General features: G+C 41.7%; 1 protein-coding gene across 7 annotated transcripts in view; it reads left to right on the forward strand.

The window, feature by feature from the left end:
• The window catches only part of LOC125467255 (protein unc-13 homolog C-like), a 562,058-nt gene that overhangs the window by 462,779 nt on the left and 79,430 nt on the right, over positions 1–19,849 (forward strand). For all 7 annotated transcript variants that reach the window (XM_059639173.1, XM_059639171.1, XM_059639172.1 and 4 more), the window contains 4 exons: positions 6,385–6,511; positions 11,541–11,637; positions 11,828–11,971; positions 12,361–12,438. In XM_059639173.1, coding sequence (XP_059495156.1) covers positions 6,385–6,511; positions 11,541–11,637; positions 11,828–11,971; positions 12,361–12,438 — 446 coding nt within the window. The remainder of the gene's footprint in view (positions 1–6,384; positions 6,512–11,540; positions 11,638–11,827; positions 11,972–12,360; positions 12,439–19,849) is intronic.

The raw sequence follows: 19,849 nt of genomic DNA on the forward strand, positions 1-19,849 counted from the left end.
TATTTCGTATTTAGTTAAAATTTAGATCCTTGTGATTGGAAGGAAAAATTAATGTTTACTGCAGCCTTCCTGGACAGAATCTCACTGTAAAATAGTTCACACTGTTGGACAATGAGAAAATGTTGACCAAAATCTGAATGAAAATTTTGAGAGAGAGGCAATGCTGTACCTCTCAATGTATATCTCTATCACCTTAAGGACACTTCGGTGTGAAATTTTACCTCAGAGTTGAAGTAACAGATGGGGTGCAAATATTTAACAGCTACTAAAAGTAAATGGACAGAATTCAAGCTCATTGAGCACCAGCAGCCACAAGATGCAAATATCTTAATACACGTTTTTTCATGTTCTGTTGGTAAAGTCTGAATAATATATGTGTTGCCAGTCTGCCTGCTTGTAATTAAACTTGATTCTGAGATAGAATTACTCATGAAAGGCATTTAAATGTTGTTAGCTGTTATTATCTCAAATGACTTGCTATGGCATGATGAAGAAAAAAATTACGGCATTGTCTTAACACTTAAATACTATCTGTGCACACGCATTAGTTCTGCCTCACAAACAGTCCAGATAAACATCAACACAAAAGCAAAATACTGTGGATGCTAGAACTGTAAACTCAAAACAACGTACTGGAGAAACTCCACAGGTCTGGTAGCATCTGTGGAAAAACAGAATTACCATTTCAAACATACCTCTTTATTGCAACTAGATCAGAAGAAGAATCATAATGGACTGGAAATGTTAACTCCCTTGCTGTCTCTCCACAGGCAAACTGCATGTCCTCCAATGGGAGGACGTATTCCACAGTTGGACGCAGATGTAACGTAAATCTATTTTGAGTCCACGTCAAGGAGATGAAATTTATAGACTTTGTTACTGAAAGTGCCCAGCATTAACACAGATTGGGTCAAATCAGCCTTGACCAACTATTATAATGGCCTTTCTAATGTTCAGGGATTGTGATGCTCAACCTCAAAAAATTGCTTTAACAGAAGCCCAATCTGAGTCTATGTTGAGAGCTTTATGCCTGTAAAATAGATCAGTATTGAAATAAGCATCAAAGGGGCACCATGTTGGCTCAGTGGTTAGAACTGCTGCCTCCCAGCACCAGGGACATGGGTTTGATTCAACCGTCGAGGGACTATCTGTGTGGAGTTTGCACGTTCTCCCTGAGTCTGTGTGGGTTTCCTCCAGGTGCTCTGGTTTTATCCCACCATCCAAAGATGTGCAGGTTAGGGTGGATCGGCCATGCTAAATTGCCCGTACAATACAGGGACGTGCAGGCCAGGTGGATTAGCCGTGGGAAATGCAGGGCTACAGGATAGGGTAGGAGGTTTGGGGGGAATTCTTTCCGAAGGGATGGTGTGGAATCGATAGGCCAAAAGCCCTGCATTCACACTGTTGGGATTCTGTGATTCTAAAATGGCGATAATTCTGGATTCAGCCTTAAGGATTGGAATTTTACTGAATTCCATAACTGGTGCTTGTCAACAGCCAAGCTGATTACGAGTTGTGAGGTCTTCAAAATGTTTTGTTTATACACCGGAAATTAGAGGAACACCATTGCTCATCAATTAGCCAACACCAGTATCTCCTAACAGTTAGTTTCCCAATAGTTTATTTGTCAGAAGCCCTTATGTCAAGACCCCACGCTATTAATCATAGTTTATTTACAATAATTCTAATCAGCTTTGCTGAATTTGAGGAAGAATAATTAACTGTCTACTGATGTATCCAAGGCATCAAGTAAATATTCCCCTTCACTTCATATAATCAGAAAAAAAATGTCAAAGTAACTTCATTTTTAGCCAGCCTCATGAAGCTTTGGAGTATAAAACTTTGTTGAGTGACTGTGACCAGGTTCCTGCTAATTAAGAGCTCAATACAAGACGCATTCTGAATTGAAATCTTTACAGCACATAAGCCTTAACAAAGAAAGTATTTATCATTCATAGGGAGAATAAATCAATGTAGAAATTTTTTTTAAAAAATTGATTGTCAATGCATTGTATTTGCCCCTTAAACTAAAGAAAATTAAGTTATTTGAAGGGACAGTCGATTACTCATTTTGACTTAACTATTGATTTGAGAAGAACTACAAGATATAACTTGCAGTAACGTTCCACTGCTTTGATGAATGAGCAAACTTGGAGAAAGTCAAGAGCAGTTCAGAAAATATTTTTATTTATTACAAATTGAAGATATTAACATTTATTCAGTGAGGATGAATTTCGTGATGTTTTCTATGGGGTTCTCTTTCTTTGAAAGCTCCAAAGTTTCACTACAATTCCTGATTGCTTTTTAAAACTTATGATTATCAAGAGAATAGCTGAATTTTTTTCTTGAGCTGCGACATCGCACTGAAACCGTCAGTTGAGTTTTGCAAGCTTAACAAGTAATATTTCATTTTTGTTTAATCTGTTCATTTCATTGCCGTCTAACACATTTATCAATGCATATTAACCAAGCACAACCAAGTTGGATGGACTGAAATGATTCAGGACATTGATTTTCCTTCCGTATGCTAGAGTAGATGGCACACAGCCTCCAAACTTTGGTGCATTTTGTCAAAATCATGTACTGAGCTTCTTTTGCAGGCTGAATAAGCCAGTTCTGGACAGACAAAATCTTCCACATGTGCTACATATGAAGGTGTCCCTTATCCGTGATGCAGGATGATCTCTGCTGACACCTTGTTTGCAGGGTTAACATATGCTTTGATGCTTCCAAAACCATGTATTTGTTATTGTGGTGAACATGTCCTAATGACTTGAGCATCCACTGAATAACAAAATTACAAGAGAATATAAATGATAGAGGAGCACGTTAGCTTATCACACACAAAAAGAATAACTTACATAATAACGCCATGTCCATGAAGTTAATCAAGGAATATGGCACGGGGCCCCTATTTATTACCCTCTGCAAATTGTGTTAATAGAGGAGATGGTAGTGAGTGGATTGCTACAGGCTATGTGGTGAAGGAACTCACAGTGCTGTTAGAAGATGAATTTCAAGATTCTGACCCAGCAACAATAAAGGAAAGGTAATATGTTTTCAAGTCAGGATTGTATAAGCTTCAGAGGAGAGCTTGCAAACCAGGTAAACCTATCTCAAAGTTAACTTGATCTTAATAGTTTTTCAGCAATGGAAGGTTTTCAGCTTAGAAGTTGCTTGGGGACTTGAAACTCCCAGCAATCTTAAATGAGACATCTGAATTAATCGATCCATTTAAAAGTTTAAATGTCTGTTTAATGGAATGTCCGTTTCAAAGTAAAATCAATGAATAGCACTCATTAATTATTGATTATTAGGACATACAATAATTACATCTTAGTCATGCCAACATGCATATATTTTATCACTAGTTACAAATTTAGTTTTCTTTCAAAGTGCCTTTCATGACGTACCCATTGATATACTGTGTTTGGATTTTCACAAGGCATTCAACACGATCCATTTAAAAGGTAAGTACACAAACTAGGGGTTCGTGGTGTAGAGGTGACATACCACCATGGGAAGAAGAGTGGCTGGCTGGCAGAAAACAGAGAACATGCACAAATGGGGCCTTTTTCCAAGTTGGCAGGATACGAGTGGTATTCTGTATAGGTTGGTGCTGGACCGTCAAGTTTTGACAATTTATATCAGTGATTTAGATTATGCAATCAAAGATGTGGTGGCTAAATTTGTAAATAACACGAAGATAGGTAGGAAAGCATGTAATGAAAATGGCATATCAAGGATGCAGACCAATATAGCTAGGTTATGTGAGTAGGCAGTTAGAATATCATGTGAGAAAATATGAAGTTGTTCACTTGGCAGGCAGATTAAAAAAGCAGCATCTTCTTTCAACTGTGAATGACAGCAGAATTCTGAACTGTAGAGGGATTTAGGTTTTCTCAGGCATGAGGTTCAAAAACAGTATGCTAAGGATTAAGAAGGCTAATGGGATTCTGTCCTTTACTCTGTGAAGAATTCGTCATGAAGGTAAAGATGCCACACTTCAGTTAAACAGGGCATGGGTGAAACTACATTTTCAATACTGTGCACAGTTTTGGTTTCCTAATTTTAAGGAAGGATATAAATACATTGAAGATGGTTGAAATGAGTTTTACTAGAGTGATACCTTGAATGAGCAGCATGCCTTATGAAGAAAGATTGGACATTCTGAGCTTGTTTTCACAAGAGTTGAGAAGAGCAAGAGGTGACGATTGAAGTTTATAAGAATCTGAAAGACGTTGCTATAATGTCATTGGTGACAGTGTTTCTTTTTGTGAATGAGCCATGAACTCGAGGACACTGTTCTAAAACTAGGAGTCACCCTTTTTAGGATCGAGATGATAAGGATTTTTTTCCTCTCAGATTGTCATGCAACTTTGAAACTTTGTGCCTTAGATGGGAGTGGAGGTGGGAATCACTGCGTATTTTTGAGGTCGATATGGATAACTTCTTGTTAGGCAGGGAAATCAAAGTAATTACTATACTTTAATTGTATCCTTTTGGGAACTATAAATCAATAAATACCTATATACATGAAGCCAAAACAACTTAAAATATAGAATTGCACGAAACACTGTGTAAATGTACAAGAAATAATTTGTGGTTTAAATTTCATGTCTCACTCAGCTGCCTTCTCTCTTGGAGTAAACAAGCAATATTTCTGGATTCTGCAGAACATGCCTTCATTTTTAGTAATCCATTCAAGATTAGATTTTTAAAGAGTAGAAACTAAATTATGTTTAAATGGGAGCAGACGGCTAATTGTCGCAGTACAATTATATTATAGACTGACAAGTGAATTGGAGATTTCCAGGGCCCATCACATTTAAAAAATAAGACTGTGCAAATTATTAACTTTACTATTAATATGTCAAGTAGGAGCATCATTTTAAAAACTTCCCCATTATTTGACACATTTAAGCAGCTTTGAACGCTCCTGAACTGTATAAGAGAAACCTGGTGCTGTCCTGAACTTATAAAGGAAATATAGATCAGAATGTCTGCGTGGATGTACCTTGAGGTCATTTTCCTTAACACGAGGCAGCGTTTCCATGTTACATGTGTGCCTTTATGAGGCACAGTCTCGTTTCTAAAAAAAACATATTGTTTTATATCACTGGAACACAACTACCAGTAACTGCCACTGGTAAATAAATAATTGTTGAAAGTCATGATTTTCAATGAAGATTTATTAAAATGTATGTGTATATAAGTATTGATTCATTCTATTAACTTCCTTTCAGTAGTCAAAAACAGTTTAAGCAGATTCAGAGGTCATTTCAGATTATTCAGAGGATTTATCAACAAATGAAGGTTTTACTGAATTAATTGGAAACTTCCTGTGACATCTATTTCTTACGTGATGGTGTCAGTTGTTCATTAAGACAGAAATGCTAATAAGAGCTTCAAGTTTCACAAAGGATCTTCCCTCAACCATGTGAAATGTTGGACTCATACTTCTTTCCCCTATATCCACACTCATTCTCCTAATTGGAAAGGTGTTTTGATTATGTCTTAGTCAAATCACAAGGGTGTGCATGCATTTTCAGAATAAGTGACATTGTTCAGGATTGAAGGAAAATTAACTTTTCACTGTGGCAGTTTTTGTAGTTGTCTCTCACTGTTCCCAATAACTTAACTCTCTATCTATAATCATAGTATTCAGCAGAATGATCATCATTGATTACCTACTGCACAGAAAGAGCCCATTCGACCCATTGAGTTTGCACCAACCCTCTGAAATGCATCCCACCCAGACCCCAACCTATTTCCCCAATTCCACATTCGCTATGGCTAATCCACCTAGCGTACACATCCCTCGACACGATAGGGTGATTTAGTGTGGCTAATCCATCTAATCTGCACATCTTTGGACCATGGGAGGAAACTGGAGCACCTGGCAGGAAACGCCCACAGACATGAGAAGAACGTTCAAACTCCATATAGTCACCCAAGGCTGGAATTGTACTCGGGCCCCCAGTGCTGTGAGACAGCAGTGCGAAACACTGTGCCACCATGTTGCTTATAATATAATGTTCTCAACATTTCACTCTTTTGGAATCGTTGAATTAACTGTCAACTTAAAGAATGCATAATACTTTAAATTTACGAGTAATCGCAGAAAAATCATGACATTAATCAGATATTTAGAAACTTCAGTAATTTAGTAGTATTTTAAAAATAGCATTGTATCACTGAAAAGTAACAATGTTGAATGAAGGGTCTAGGCCCGAAACGTCAGCTTTTGTGCTCCTGAGATGCTGCTTGGCCTATTATGTTGAAATACTGATGCACTTTATGTATGTATAGAAATATAAATCATTCATTTATTCAGAGAAAAATAAAAGATGACATTATTTTCCTTTTTATGCTTTACAACAGAGCATGAAAAACATCGACTTTGCAAGAGTGCTGATTATATGAATTTGCACTTTAAAGTAAAATGGTTTTATAATGAATATGTGCGAGATCTGCCAGCTTTCAAAGATGCAGTCGCAGAATATTCTTTGTAAGTAACAAAATTTAATTTCATTTTTGTTTATCATGCAAAAAATAGTTCTGTTCCAAAAGCCAAGTTTCATTTGTGAGCTGACTGGTTACCCTTACCTGATGGGAGCGGTTTTGTTCCATTTAGGGCATTGAATCTAAATCAATCACATTGCCAGTTATCAAACAATCTGATACAACTTATTTCTTTGTCATATTAAGGTTGTAAGATTTCAATTTTCTTGCATTCAGTTGCAAAATATCCTGAGTGGGGAGGTGAAATCAGGTGGAATAAGCATTTGCCAATTGTCCGTCCGTGCATCACACTGGCCAATTTTTGTTTCTGAGTTGCTTGTGTCACTAAACTGCCAAGGTTGTCATGCAGCTCCGCTCTTACTCCTGCCAGTAAACGTTCAGATAAAATTATTAAAATTTTTCTTATCATTATTTATCAGTCCCACTTTATGCAAATGACTGCATATTCCAAAGCAATAACCAATTCTTCAGTCTCTTCCACCTCTGAATCTCTAATCCCGTTTCTGTCATTTCTCTTAATGAAAGTTTTGCACGATGCTGACACCTTGATGTATTTCATTACTTAAATCTCCATGACTGGCTTGCAATGTTTTTGCTTGTCTGCTCTTCGTACAATCAGACAGCCCGCATAATAGGGTTTTGGTGCTCATTAAGCCATAAAACTAATTGTTTCCAGGAAGTGAAAACGCTGAGATTATTTAATTTACCCCGTGGAATTGTGTTTCCAGTTTGCTGATTGTAGTGGCTTTGAGGGTGACTATCCAGATATAAATGGGACAGCTGCTCATATTGCCTCACCTGGATGGGAAACGGTGATAGTAGTAGATTTGTAGATGGAAGAAGAACAAAGGTTATTCACTCCTTTTAGTTTAGATACAGGAACAAACCCCAGGGTCAGTCTCCCAAAACCTTCCTGATTCCAGAAAATCTTCTGCCTCAGGGATTTGGTCGAAGGTAACAAAGGAACAGTAAGAAGCAAGGACATTCTCATATACAGCAGGTGTGCTGAAGATATGGCCTAGTATAACCTGTTACCGGATGCATTTCAGTCGCAATCACAATATGGTTTGAGAATGAGATAACAAGGTGTAGAGCTGGATGAACACAGCAGCCAAGCAGCATCAGAGGAGCAGGAAAGCTGATGTTTTGGACCTAGACCCTTTTCAGAAATGGGGGAGGGAAAGCGGATTCTGAAATAAATAGGGAGAGACAGGGAGGCGGTTAGAAGATGGATAAAGGAGAGGTAGGTGGAGAGGAGACAGACAGGTCAAAGATGCGGGGATGGAGCCAGTAAAGATGAGTGTAGGTGGGGAGTTAGGGATGGGATAGTTCGGTCCAGGGTGGACAGACAGGATAAGGAGGCTAGTAGGTAGGAGATAGGGGTAGGGCTTGAGGTGAGAGGAGTGGATAGGTGGGAGGACAGGTTAGGGAGGCGGGGATAAGCGGGGTTGGTTTTGGGATGCGGTCAGGAGAGGGGAGATTTTGAAGCTTGTGAAGGCCACGTTGATACCATTGGGCTTCAGGGTTCCCAAACGAAATATAAGATGCTGCTCCTGCAATGTGACTACTTTTGATCAGTATAAAATTGTGGAAGGGTCACCAACAATGCTGTCAAGTGACACTGAGTAATGACCTACTCACTGACACTCAAATTGAGTTCTGTCAGGGACACTCAACTCCTGACCTCAATATAGCCTTGGTCCAAACATGAACAAAGGAACTGAACGCCAGAAATGAGGTGAGAGGGACTGCTTTTGACATCAAGGCAGCATGTGCCTGAGCTCTAAGGCGCCCTGACAAAACTGGAGTCAATAAGAATCACGGGGAAAGAGTTCCTTAAGGTGTCCACTGCCCAAACATCTTCAACTACTTCATCAATGACCACCCTTCCACCATGAAGTGGAAGTGAGGATCTTCCCTGAAGGATGCAGATGACTAAAAGGCCCTCCACTTCCTCCTGTCCCACAAGCCCAATCAGTCCCCCTCCTCTGACAGAGGTAGTAGGAGCTGCAGATGCTGGAGAACCTGAGATAACACGGTGTAGAGCTGGATGAACGCAGCAGGCCAAGCAGCATCACAGGAGCAGGAAAGCTGACGTTTCGGGCCGAGACCCTTCTTCAGGGTCTAGGCCCGAAACATCAGCTTTTCTGCTCCTGTGATGCTGCTTGGCCTGCTGCGTTCATCCAGCTCTACACTGTGTTACCCCCCCCACTGACACCCTTATTCCACTCAGCTGAACTTGTCCTCACCCTTAACAACTTCTCCTTCAATTCCTCTCACTTCCTACAGACAAAAGGGGTGGCCGTGGGTACCCACATGGGCCCAAGCTGTGCCTGCCACTTTGTAGGATACATGGAACAGTCCCTCTACCGCACCTACACTGGCCTGATCTCCCACCTCTTCCTCCGTTACATGATGACAGTATCAGCGCCGCCTTGTGCTCCCATGAGGAACTCAAACAGTTCATCCACTTCACTAACACGCTCCACCCCAACCTTAAGTTCACCTGGACCATCTCTGATACCTCTCTCTCCTTCCTGAACGTCTCTCTTTCCATCTTGGGTAACCACCTGGAAACCGATATCCATTTTAAGCCTACTGACTCCCACAGCTACATAGAGTACAACTCCTCCCACCCACCTTCCTGTAAAAAGGCCATCCCCTATTCCCAATTCCTTCACCTTCACTGCATCTGCTCCCAAGATGAGGCATTCTACTGCTGGACACTCCAGATGGCCATGTTTTTTAAGGACTGCAACTTACCCTCCACAGTGGTCAAAAATGCCCTCGACTGCATTTCCCGCAACTCACCCCTGACACCCCCTCCCCACAACAACAACCAAAACAGAATCCCACTCATCCTCACGTACCACCCCACCAACCTCTGGATCCAACGCATCATCCTCCAGCACATCCGCCATCTGCAATCTGACCCCACTACCAAAGACATTTTTTTCCCTCCACACCCGTATGTGCTTTCCGGAGGGACCACTCTCCCCGTGACTCCCTTATCTGCTCCACATTCCCCGCCAGCCCAACCACCCCGGCACATTTCTCTGCAACCGCAGTAATTGCTACACCTCCTCCTTCACCCCCATTCCAGGCCCCAAAAAGACCTTCCATGTCAAATAGATGTTCACATGCACATCTGCTAGTGTGGTATACTGTATCCGCTGTTCCGGATGTGGCCTCCTCTACATCAGGAAAACCAAGTGGAAGCTTGGAGCCCACTTTGTGGACCAAACTGCACCTCCCAGTCGTGAACCATTTCAACTCCCCCTCCCACTCCTTGGATGACATGTCCATCCTGGGCCTCCTGCAGTACCACAACGGGGCCACCTGAAGGTTGCAGGAGCAGCAACTCATATTTTGCTTGGGACCCCTGCAGCCTAATGATATCAATGTGGACTTTGCACACTTCAAAATCTCCCCTCCCCTGACAGCATCCCTAAACCAGCCCAGCTCGTCCCCACCTGTCTAACGTATCCTCCCACCTCAAGCCCTACCCTCATCTCCTACCTACCAGCCTCATCCCACCTCCTTGACCTGTCCGTCGTCCCTGGACCGACCTGTCCCCACCCTAACTCCCCACCTACACTCACCTTTACTGGCTCCAACCCCACCTCTTTTACCTGTCTGTCTCCTCTCCACCTATCTGCTCCTTTATCCATCTCCATCCGCCTCTCCCTCTCTCTATATATATTTCAGAACCTCCTGCCCCTCCCCCATTTCTGAAGAAGGGTCTACACCCGAAATGTCAGCTTTCTTGCTCCTCTGAGACAACTGAAGATGCTGGTGATCAGAAATAAAAGAAAGCACTGGAGAAACTCAGTAGATCTGGTAATATTTGTGGAATGAAAAAGAGAGTCCTGAACTGGTGTCGTATTAGAATTCAGTTTTTCAAGCACTTTCTGTTTATATTTCATATACCCTTAGGATATTATTGATTGAAGCATAAGGTAGTTCTTGCTGAAAAATCAGAAACTGATATATACATAGAGTTCAGTTATGGAGCTGCAGTAAGATCAGGAGAATTCCAGGCTAAGATAACAAAGTGTGGAGCTGGATGAACACAGCAGGCCAAGCAGCATTTTAGGAGCACAAAAGCTGACATTTCGGGCCTAGACCCTTCATCAGAAAAGGGAGATGGGGAGAGGGTTCTGAAATAAATAGGGAGAGAGGGAGAGGGTGGAGACAGATCAAAGATGGATAGAGGAGAAGATAGGTAGAGAGGAGACAGACAGGTCAAAGGGGCGGGGATGGAGCCTGTAGAGGTGAGTGTAGGTGGGGAGGTAGGGAGGGGATAGGTCAGTCCGGGGAGGATGGACAGGTCAAGAATGCGGGATGAGGTTAGTAGGTAGGAAATGGAGGTGTGGTGTGAGGTGGGAGGAGAGGATAGGTGAGAGGAAGAACAGGTTAGGGAGGCGGGGACGAGCTGGGCTGGTTTTGGGATGCAGTGGGGCGAGGGGAGATTTTTGAAGCTTGTGAAGTCCACATTGATACCATTGGGCTGCAGGGTTCCCAAGCGGAATATGAGTTGCTGTTCCTGCAACCTTCGGGTGGCCCCGTTGTGGTACTGCAGGAGGCCCAGGATGGACATGTCATCCAAGGAGTGGGAGGGGGAGTTGAAATGGTTCACGACTGGGAGGTGCAGTTTGGTCCACAAAGCGGGCTCCAAGCTTCCACTTGGTTTTCCTGATGTACCTTGGTTTGCGATTGGGAGGTGCAGTTGTTTATTGCGAACCCAGCGTAGGTGTTCTGCAAAATGGTCCCAATGAACTGGAGTAACTCTCACTTTCCTAATTATGTACCCTTTTCACCCATATCTGTGAAATACAACCCTCATTCGATGGATATTTGAGCATCTAGATAAGAAGGTGTATGTTGGGGAGAAATGTGCTTGAAACTACAGTAATACAACATTGTCGTCTAATGGAATTGCTTATAAATTGAACCTTTAAATGAATAGAATCTTGCATTTTAATAAAACATCATTGTCTGTTTATTTTTATCAGGTGGTTTGAGCCTTTTGCCATTGATTGGCTGGATGAAAATGAAGTTGTATCAGTGGACTTTCTGCACGGAGCACTTGAGAGAGATAAGAAAGATGGGGCAAGTGTCGAATTCATTTTTTGCTTATCCCACAGATAAAACGCGACACCTTCCGAATATTTTGTGACTTTTTTTTACAGTAACCAGGAATGTTTTTTGTTTGAAATAGATTGTAAATTACATTTGTCAAATTTCTCTCATTTATTTTAAGAGCTTAGCTGTTATCCAATTTGTATTTTCTCTAATCTAGTTCCAGCAAACTTCAGAACATGCTCTGTTCTCTTGCTCTGTCGTGGACGTCTTCACTCAACTGAATCAAAGTTTTGAGATTATCAAGAAGCTTGAATGTCCTAATCCGGAGGCACTGGCACATTTCATGAGAAGATTTGCTAAGGTGTGTGCATTTATAATCTACAAAAGTCTTACAGTGTTTGAAAAGTGCGGTGTTCTATGGTTGTTCTACATTCGTGTAACTTCACTTGTCAGTAAATGTTACTGTGCTTTCTCCCCTGGGTTCTCATTACTTTACTTCAACAGATACATACAAAAAAAACTTTTCAACATATTTTTACAATCCAAAAGACATTCAATCAGATTAACTTCACAGTAGCTATAAAAACTTGACAAAAAATGCAGCCTCTAGGTTTACAAATATAAATTTTATTTCTCATGCTGTGTTTGAACTAAATAAATATTTATTGCACTATCATCATCTCGAAAAAGAAATCATCAAGAATTTAAACGAATGAAATTTGGTCATTGTATTTTTCATTTTCATTGCAGACCATATGCAAAGTCCTCCTCCAATATGCTGCTATTATCTCAAAAGATTTCCACGTCTACTGTTCCAAGGAAAAAGTGGTAGGTATAGATGCGTACATGAACTGTGAACCCAATCCTATGCTCTCATGATGTATTACCAAAGCTAATGCAGGATATTGGCACAACAGACGTGTATTTGTACTTTTCACAAATCAAATTGTAAGCACGATTGGTAAATCATGAATGCTTTGTCTGTCAAATTACCATTTCTGCCCTACTAATTGCAAATGTTAATTGCTGACAGTGTTAATCAGGTCCCTCTGAGTTTCTGTTTCTGGAATGTTAGTTTTAAGTTTGTAATTATAGAACTCATTGTTTATTTTTCATACAATACCTATACTGTGAAAACAGGCCATCCAGCCGATGGAGTCCACACCAACCCTCCAAAGAACATCCAACCCAGACCCATCCTCCCATCCTATCCCTGTCACGCTGCATTTCTCATGGCTGGTACATCTATCCTGCATATCTCTGGATACTATGCACAATTTAGCATGGCCAATCCCCCTAACCTGCACATCTTTTAATTGTGGGAGGAAACCGGAACACCCGGAGGAAACCCACGCAGACATAGGAAGAATGTGCAAAACTTCACAAACACAATCGCCCAAGGGTGGAATCGAACTTGGGTCCCTGGCGCTGTGAGGCAGCAGTGCTAACCACTGAGCCACCGTGCTTTTCATTTTTTATTCAATTATAGGATTGTAAAAATACATGAACTGCAAAATGGACCTTAGCAATTTAGATTTGATTTTTTAGATTTGAATTTTCCCAGCCTCTGTTTGACACCAGACCCTGGTGGTTGACTGCCCTCCAAAATGGCCAAGCAAGCTACGCAGTTGTATCGATCACTCAGCAGGAAAAGAAGGAATCCTTACCAATCTGCCAGTCACGGATGCACCTGCACAGTCCGTGAAGAGATCAAGTTCCATTGAAAATACACTCCCTTGTATTATGTGGCACTACCACTCTGCAAAATGGGACAGACCCATTCTCAACATCCCTCTGTGGTAAAGAATTCCATAGATTCACCACACTCTGAGAAGAAATTCCTCCTCGTCTCTGTCTTAAATGTACAATTCCTTATTCTGAGATAATGCCCCCTGCTCCTACACTCTCCAACAAGCAGAAACAACCTTCCAACATGCGTCCTGTCCATTCCCAGATTTCTTGTGCAAAAGTTAACCTCCTATGTTTTGCCTAAAGTTACAGCCTGAAAAACTTGAATTTCACGCAAACATATGCAGCATTTATTAAAATCTGTGCATTAGCAGGAGCCAGAAGGAAGGAAATGTCTGATAATTGTATTGATGCAAAAGAAATACCTATTGTTGTTTGGCGTCCACAACTGTGCACGTATTGGGAAGGAATAGTATTTTGTTCATGCAACTTAGAATGCGGTGTAGTGAATCACAGTTGTTGCTGCGTGAATATTTGTTGATAGCCTCAATCATCAAGTGGTCTGCATCAGTAAAATAATCCAAAACCCTGCACATTTCATGTGGTCACTGTTTTACTTACAGTTTGGTTCTTTGTTTTAAATTCAAACGAGCACTTGGATCCTATATGCTCCTGAGGAAATATTGATGTCTTAACCACATGAGCAAATCAGATAACAATCAAATTTGGAGGTGTAACCTTAGAATAACTTCAAAAATGTTTGGTTGTTCCCTTTGGTGTCTGAGTGGCCACAAATTCAGTTCATTGCTAATTAAAGCAGATGTTTTATGGTGATAGGTAGGTCGGAGTAGGTCACTTTTAATGGGCCATTTACTCCCTTCGAAGAAAATTGGTGATTGATACAATATCACATTGACTTTTTAACAAGAGAGAGAGAAAACACACCAAGGAGATCATTTGTTCTAATGTCTGCAAAGTCCCAACTAACAATGAAATGAAATAAATTGTTCAACCATGTTAAATAGTATCATGTATTGTCAGAAAGGATTGGAAATTGTTGCTCCTCAAAGAATTTTGATTTTGCAGGGATTGTCCCATATATTTCCTCTTATATTCCATTGTTTAACTCAACTGCTCTTTTAATCCCTGCTTTCAAGTAATGTTGTTCAGATGTTATTTTTCTTTGTTCCTGACCTAAAGATATTGACTCGTGCCATGTAATATTTCCAAAGCCAATGAGCTATTAAAAGTACAAAAGTACTCTTCTTTGCAACTGAGCCTACACACAGTGTGGGGGAGTTTTTACTTCCAGGTCTGAGTGGGCTTGGGAGCAGGTAAGTGGGTTAAAAGTGCTGAATTTAACAACGTGTTTCACGTTTACTGCAGCATGAAACCCCCTCAGGCAAGGGTGGTTAGCAATTTCAACATCATAATCATTCATTAAGAGCAGTGTTAATAATAGGTTCAGGACTCAGCTGTGAGTGCATGGATTTCCCAGATATTCTGGAACTTGCCAGTGAAAGCAAAGTGACAAAATAAAAGCAATCATGACATTTGAGAGAGCTGAAGAAATGACAGTCAAAAAATTGACTAAACATTGAAACCTTAAATCTGCTCTCTTGCCTAATTATGTAAGAGGATTTTGCTTGTAGCAAGAGCATCTAGAGTTTATTTTCATGCGTTTACAAATTTAGTTTCATCTGCTTTGGAATTGACTCTCTCCATAGTGGTCATTTTCACTACAGAAGTCCCATTTTATGTTGTAGATTCTGTCACAGACACAATTTACAATAAGTTTCCTTACTGCCTGTGGTGAGCATATTTCTTGATGAAGTGATCTGTCTTCTTAATGCGTGTATAAAAGAAATAAATTAAATTAAATTAAATTAACCCACTTACCTGCTCCCAAGCCCACTCAGACCTGGAAGTAAAAACTCCCCCACACTGTGTGTAGGCTCAGTTGCAAAGAAGAGTACTTTTGTACTTTTAATAGCTCATTGGCTTTGGAAATATTACATGGCACGAGTCAATATCTTTATAAATTAATCCACAGCAACCTTTTGAGTTTAAAAATCAAGAGGATTATTTATTCTCGTATACTTACCTGTAATTAACTACAGTGTCTCACACATACTGTCACATTGATGAAGATTACATTCAGGTGAAGGTAGGAATCTGTTACAAATGGTACTTAACTCTATCAAAAACAGAGAATACTGGAGAAACTGAGCAGCTGCGGGAGAGAAACAGAGTTAACACTTGTTTGGAAGAGCCTTCTGCAGAACACAAAATGTTAACTCTTTCTTTCTGTTGAGATGCTGCATGAAGATAGGATAGTGCAGGAGGCGTTTATGCTTGCCTTTATTGGTCAGTGCATCGAATATAGGAGTCAGGAAATCATGTTATGACTGTGCAGGACATTGGTTAGACCACTTTTGGAATACTGCATTTAATTCTGATCTCCCTACTTCATTTCATGTTAACAGTTAAGATTAAGGTTATCTCACCTTGTAGCAACATTAATTAATCATTATAAAAACAGGGATTACAGGCTATTGAGTATAGGAGTTGGGCGGAGATGTTGCAGCTGTACAGGACATTGGCTAGGCCACTTTTGGAATTACTATGTTTAATTCTGGTCACCCTGCTATAGGAAGGATGTTGTGAAACTTGGAAGGTTTCAGAAAGATTAACAAGGATGTTGCCAGGGTTGGAGGGTTTCAGATATAGGAAAAAGCTGAATAGGCTGGGGCTATGCTCCCTGGAGCATCAGAGACTGAGGGGTGACCCTCTGGAAGTTTATGAAATCATGAGGGGCATGGATGGGGTAAATAGTCAATGTTTTTGCTGCAGGGTAGGGAGAGTCCAAAACGAGAGGGTTTAAGGTGAGAGGGGAAAGGTTTAAAAAGGTCCTAAGGGGCAACTTTCTCATGCAGAAGGTGGTGCGGGTATGGGATGCTCTGCCAGAGTCAGTGGTGGAGGCTGGTACAATTACAACATTTAAAAGGCATCTGGATGGGTATGTGAATAAGAAGAATTTATAGGGATATGGGCCGAGTGCTGGCAAATAGGACTGGATTAATTCAGGATACTTGGTTGGCATGGACGAGTTGGACTGGAGTTCTGTGCTGTATATCTAAATGACCAGTTGAATGTCTGTGTTTGGCTCATACTTCCAGCATCTGCAGTATTTCGCCCTTATTCAAATGGTTAACAGTCTCTGGTTTGGGGATAGGGGTAATGGGGACTGCAGATGCTGGAGAATCCAAGATAACAAAGTGTGAAACTGGATGAACACAGCAGGCCAAGCAGCATCTCAGGAGCACAAAAGCTGACGTTTCGGGCCTAGACCCTTCATCAGAGACTAGACCCTTCATCAGAGACCCTCTCTGATGAAGGGTCTAGGCCCAAAACGTCAGCTTTTGTGCTCCTGAGTTGCTGCTTGGCCTGCGGTGTTCATCCAGCTGCACACTTTGTTATCAACAGTCTCTGGTTTACAGTCTCCCATATAGTAGGCCTGCTTTCTTGAAAGTGTTTAATGCTTTTAAGTTCAGTGCAAGTCTTGCAAAACCATGAATTTTCAGTGTATTGTGAGGTTTCTAATTTCTAAGAGGTTGCTTGTGAGATGAACTTGAAGTTGGAGCAGGTAGAGGGGCTCTTCTGTTGGGATATCCCAATTTTAAAGTTTTGCTGTGAGCTACCTGGGCTGCTGGACGACTTGTAGCTAGTTTCTAGTCTGACGCTCTGACTAATGAACTGCTGGCTTGATGGCTTTCTGATGGAACAGCCTGTAGAAACTGCTTTTGCTGATTTAAAAAGTAGGCAGAAAACAAGGGCTGTTAAATCATGCCACTTCTTACAAGTTTGAAGTCATTTTCCAAATACAGTGCAGGTGTTTTTGATGATTCCAACATTGTGTGTTACGCCAGGCTGATGATTTGAAAGTTTGAGATTGTAAGTGTGTCATTTTTATGAATGATCCATTTGATCTGATAATAATATCCTTTTGATTGGCTTTAGAGAACATCATTGATTCAAATCAGTGAGGAATGTAACAGTAGTAGACTCGCCAACTTTAGGGGGATTTAAATGGTCATTGGATAAACATATGGATGGTAATGGAATAGTGTAGGTTAGACGGGCTTCAGATTGTTTTCACAGGTCGGCGCAACATCGAGGGCCGAAGGGCCTGTACTGCGCTGTTATGTTCCTTTCGTTACTTCCTGATACACAGGAGTGATTTCAATCCACAAAAGAAGTCAGGTGCACTCAGGTAGCCATCTTGCCCAGCTATTTCAGCCCTATTTTAAAATATTAACATTTTGACTTTAAATTCAGAACATACTGGGCCATAACAGTATCTTCCTGGAAATCTCATATTAAATCGAAACTATACATACAGAAGCAAGGTTCCCACCCTAAATGTAAATGATCTCAGGAGCTGTGTTCTCAATCACAAGGATTTTTCCACCACTATATAAGATAACCAAGAAATAAACAAAACACTGTGTTGAAATCTTCCACATTTTGAGTGATGTGACAAAGGACCAACATGAACAGTTGATCAAACTAAAGTGATGCCACAAAATACTCCCCCATGATATAGTTGCTCCTGCACTTGCTCGTGATAATTTGTTCCATCCATTAAAATGACTCGTTTGCCTGCATTAGTGTCCTTCCTGGTGATGAATGCTTGGCCCATTACTGAGCCATTTCTCAGCCTTGGGCCCCTTTTTCCTGTGGAAGCAGTGATCATTCCCAGATAATTTGGACACTGCCCAGCATTCTCTGCCTCATCCCAAGTGGTTTGGACACAGTCCAGCCCTGTCTGCCTCATCCCGAATGGAGTGGACACTGTCCAGCCCTGTCTGCTTCATCCCGAATGAAGTGTACACTGCCCGGCCCTGTCTGCCTCATCCCGAGTGGAATGGACTCTGCCCAGCCCTATCTACCTCATCCCGAGTGGAATGGACTCTGCCCAGCCCTATCTACCTCATCCCGAATGGAATGGACACTGCCCAGCCCTGTCTGCATCATCCCGAATGGAGTGTACACTGCCCAGCCCTGTCTGCCTCATCCAGAAGGGAGTGGACACTGTCCAGCCCTGTCTGCTTCATCCCGAATGAAATGGACACTGTCCAGCCCTATCTGCTTCATCCCGAATGGAGTGGACACTGCCCAGCCCTGTCTACGTCATCCCGAATGGAGTGGACACTGCCCAGCCCTGTCTGCCTCATCCCGAATGGAGTGGACACTGCCCAGCCCTGTCTGCCTCATCCCGAATGGAGTGGACACTGCCCAGCCCTGTCTGCCTCATCCCGAATGGAGTGGACACTGCCCAGCCCTGTCTGCCACATCCCTAGTGGAGTGAACACTGCCCATCCCTGTCTGCCACATCCCTAGTGGAGTGGACACTGCCCAGCCCTGTCTGCCACATCCCTAGTGGAGTGGACACTGCCCAGCCCTGTCTGCCTCATCCCGAATGGAGTGGACACTGTGCTTCACTTAGTGCCTACTGCTATTGGGTGCTTTGAATGAGTGAACAGATGTTAATTAAGTTTCAACTCTTTCACAAGATGTGGGTTTTACTGGTAAGGTCAGCATTTGTTGCACATCCTGAATTGCCCTGGAACTCCATAGCTCACTGGGCCCTTTCAGAGGGCAGTGAAAGGTCAGCAACATTGCTGTGGATCTGGCCTCACGTGATGGCGGATTTCCTTGTGTAAAGGGCATTAGTGAAGCAGGTGATGCTGCTGTAGTGGGATTTAAACTCATCTCTGCAGACTGGGCCGCAATATGACTAGATCAGTGATATTACCTCCTTCTGCCTGAAATGTTGGGTGTTACTGGCGGATGGATTAATCAGGGACGATGGTGAGGATGTGTCTGGGTGAGAGGATAGACACACCTACAAAGTAAGCTGCTGTGAAAGATGATAAGTTGAAGTTGATTTTTAGAAGGTAGGGTAAGGTGTAGACCTGTCACAGCTGTCAGGTTGCAGTTAAATACGTTAGTGTATTACCTGGTTTGGCCTTTGGAACCACAAGCTCTGAGCTCTGAGTTCAGGAGTATGGCAGTGTCAGTACTTGAGAAACCTTCAGCCAAGCTTCATTGCTGTAGGTGGCCACTGGTACAGAAGAGGATCCACCGGTGGCTCCTTACAGCCTGCAACGTAAGATCCTGTGAGCCATCAATAAAACCTGACACAGTATTGTCTTTTAATTCCTATTTTCAGAATCTCTCAGTTATCATCTTTGCAGTATCTCTTTAAGGAACAAAGTTGAAATTAACTCTTGTAGGATCTCATTACGCCTGCTGACATTAACTGGTCAAATTAGGGAATCAGGAAATCAAATACAAATGCAGTGGTTATGTTAAAAAGATACAGAGGGATGAACTGCACTTGGCAACTGGCTTGACATGTGCTCCTGGATATTACTCAACATCCCCATTCTCACTCTCAGCATGTCATCATGTTAAAATTCTGTCTTAATGTCAGGAAGCTATTCAACAGCAAAGTCTGACTCTTCAGGAACCAAACATTGGTTTC

This window comes from Stegostoma tigrinum, chromosome 33, assembly GCF_030684315.1.
Source record: "Stegostoma tigrinum isolate sSteTig4 chromosome 33, sSteTig4.hap1, whole genome shotgun sequence".
NCBI classification, from domain to species: Eukaryota; Metazoa; Chordata; class Chondrichthyes; order Orectolobiformes; family Stegostomatidae; genus Stegostoma; species Stegostoma tigrinum.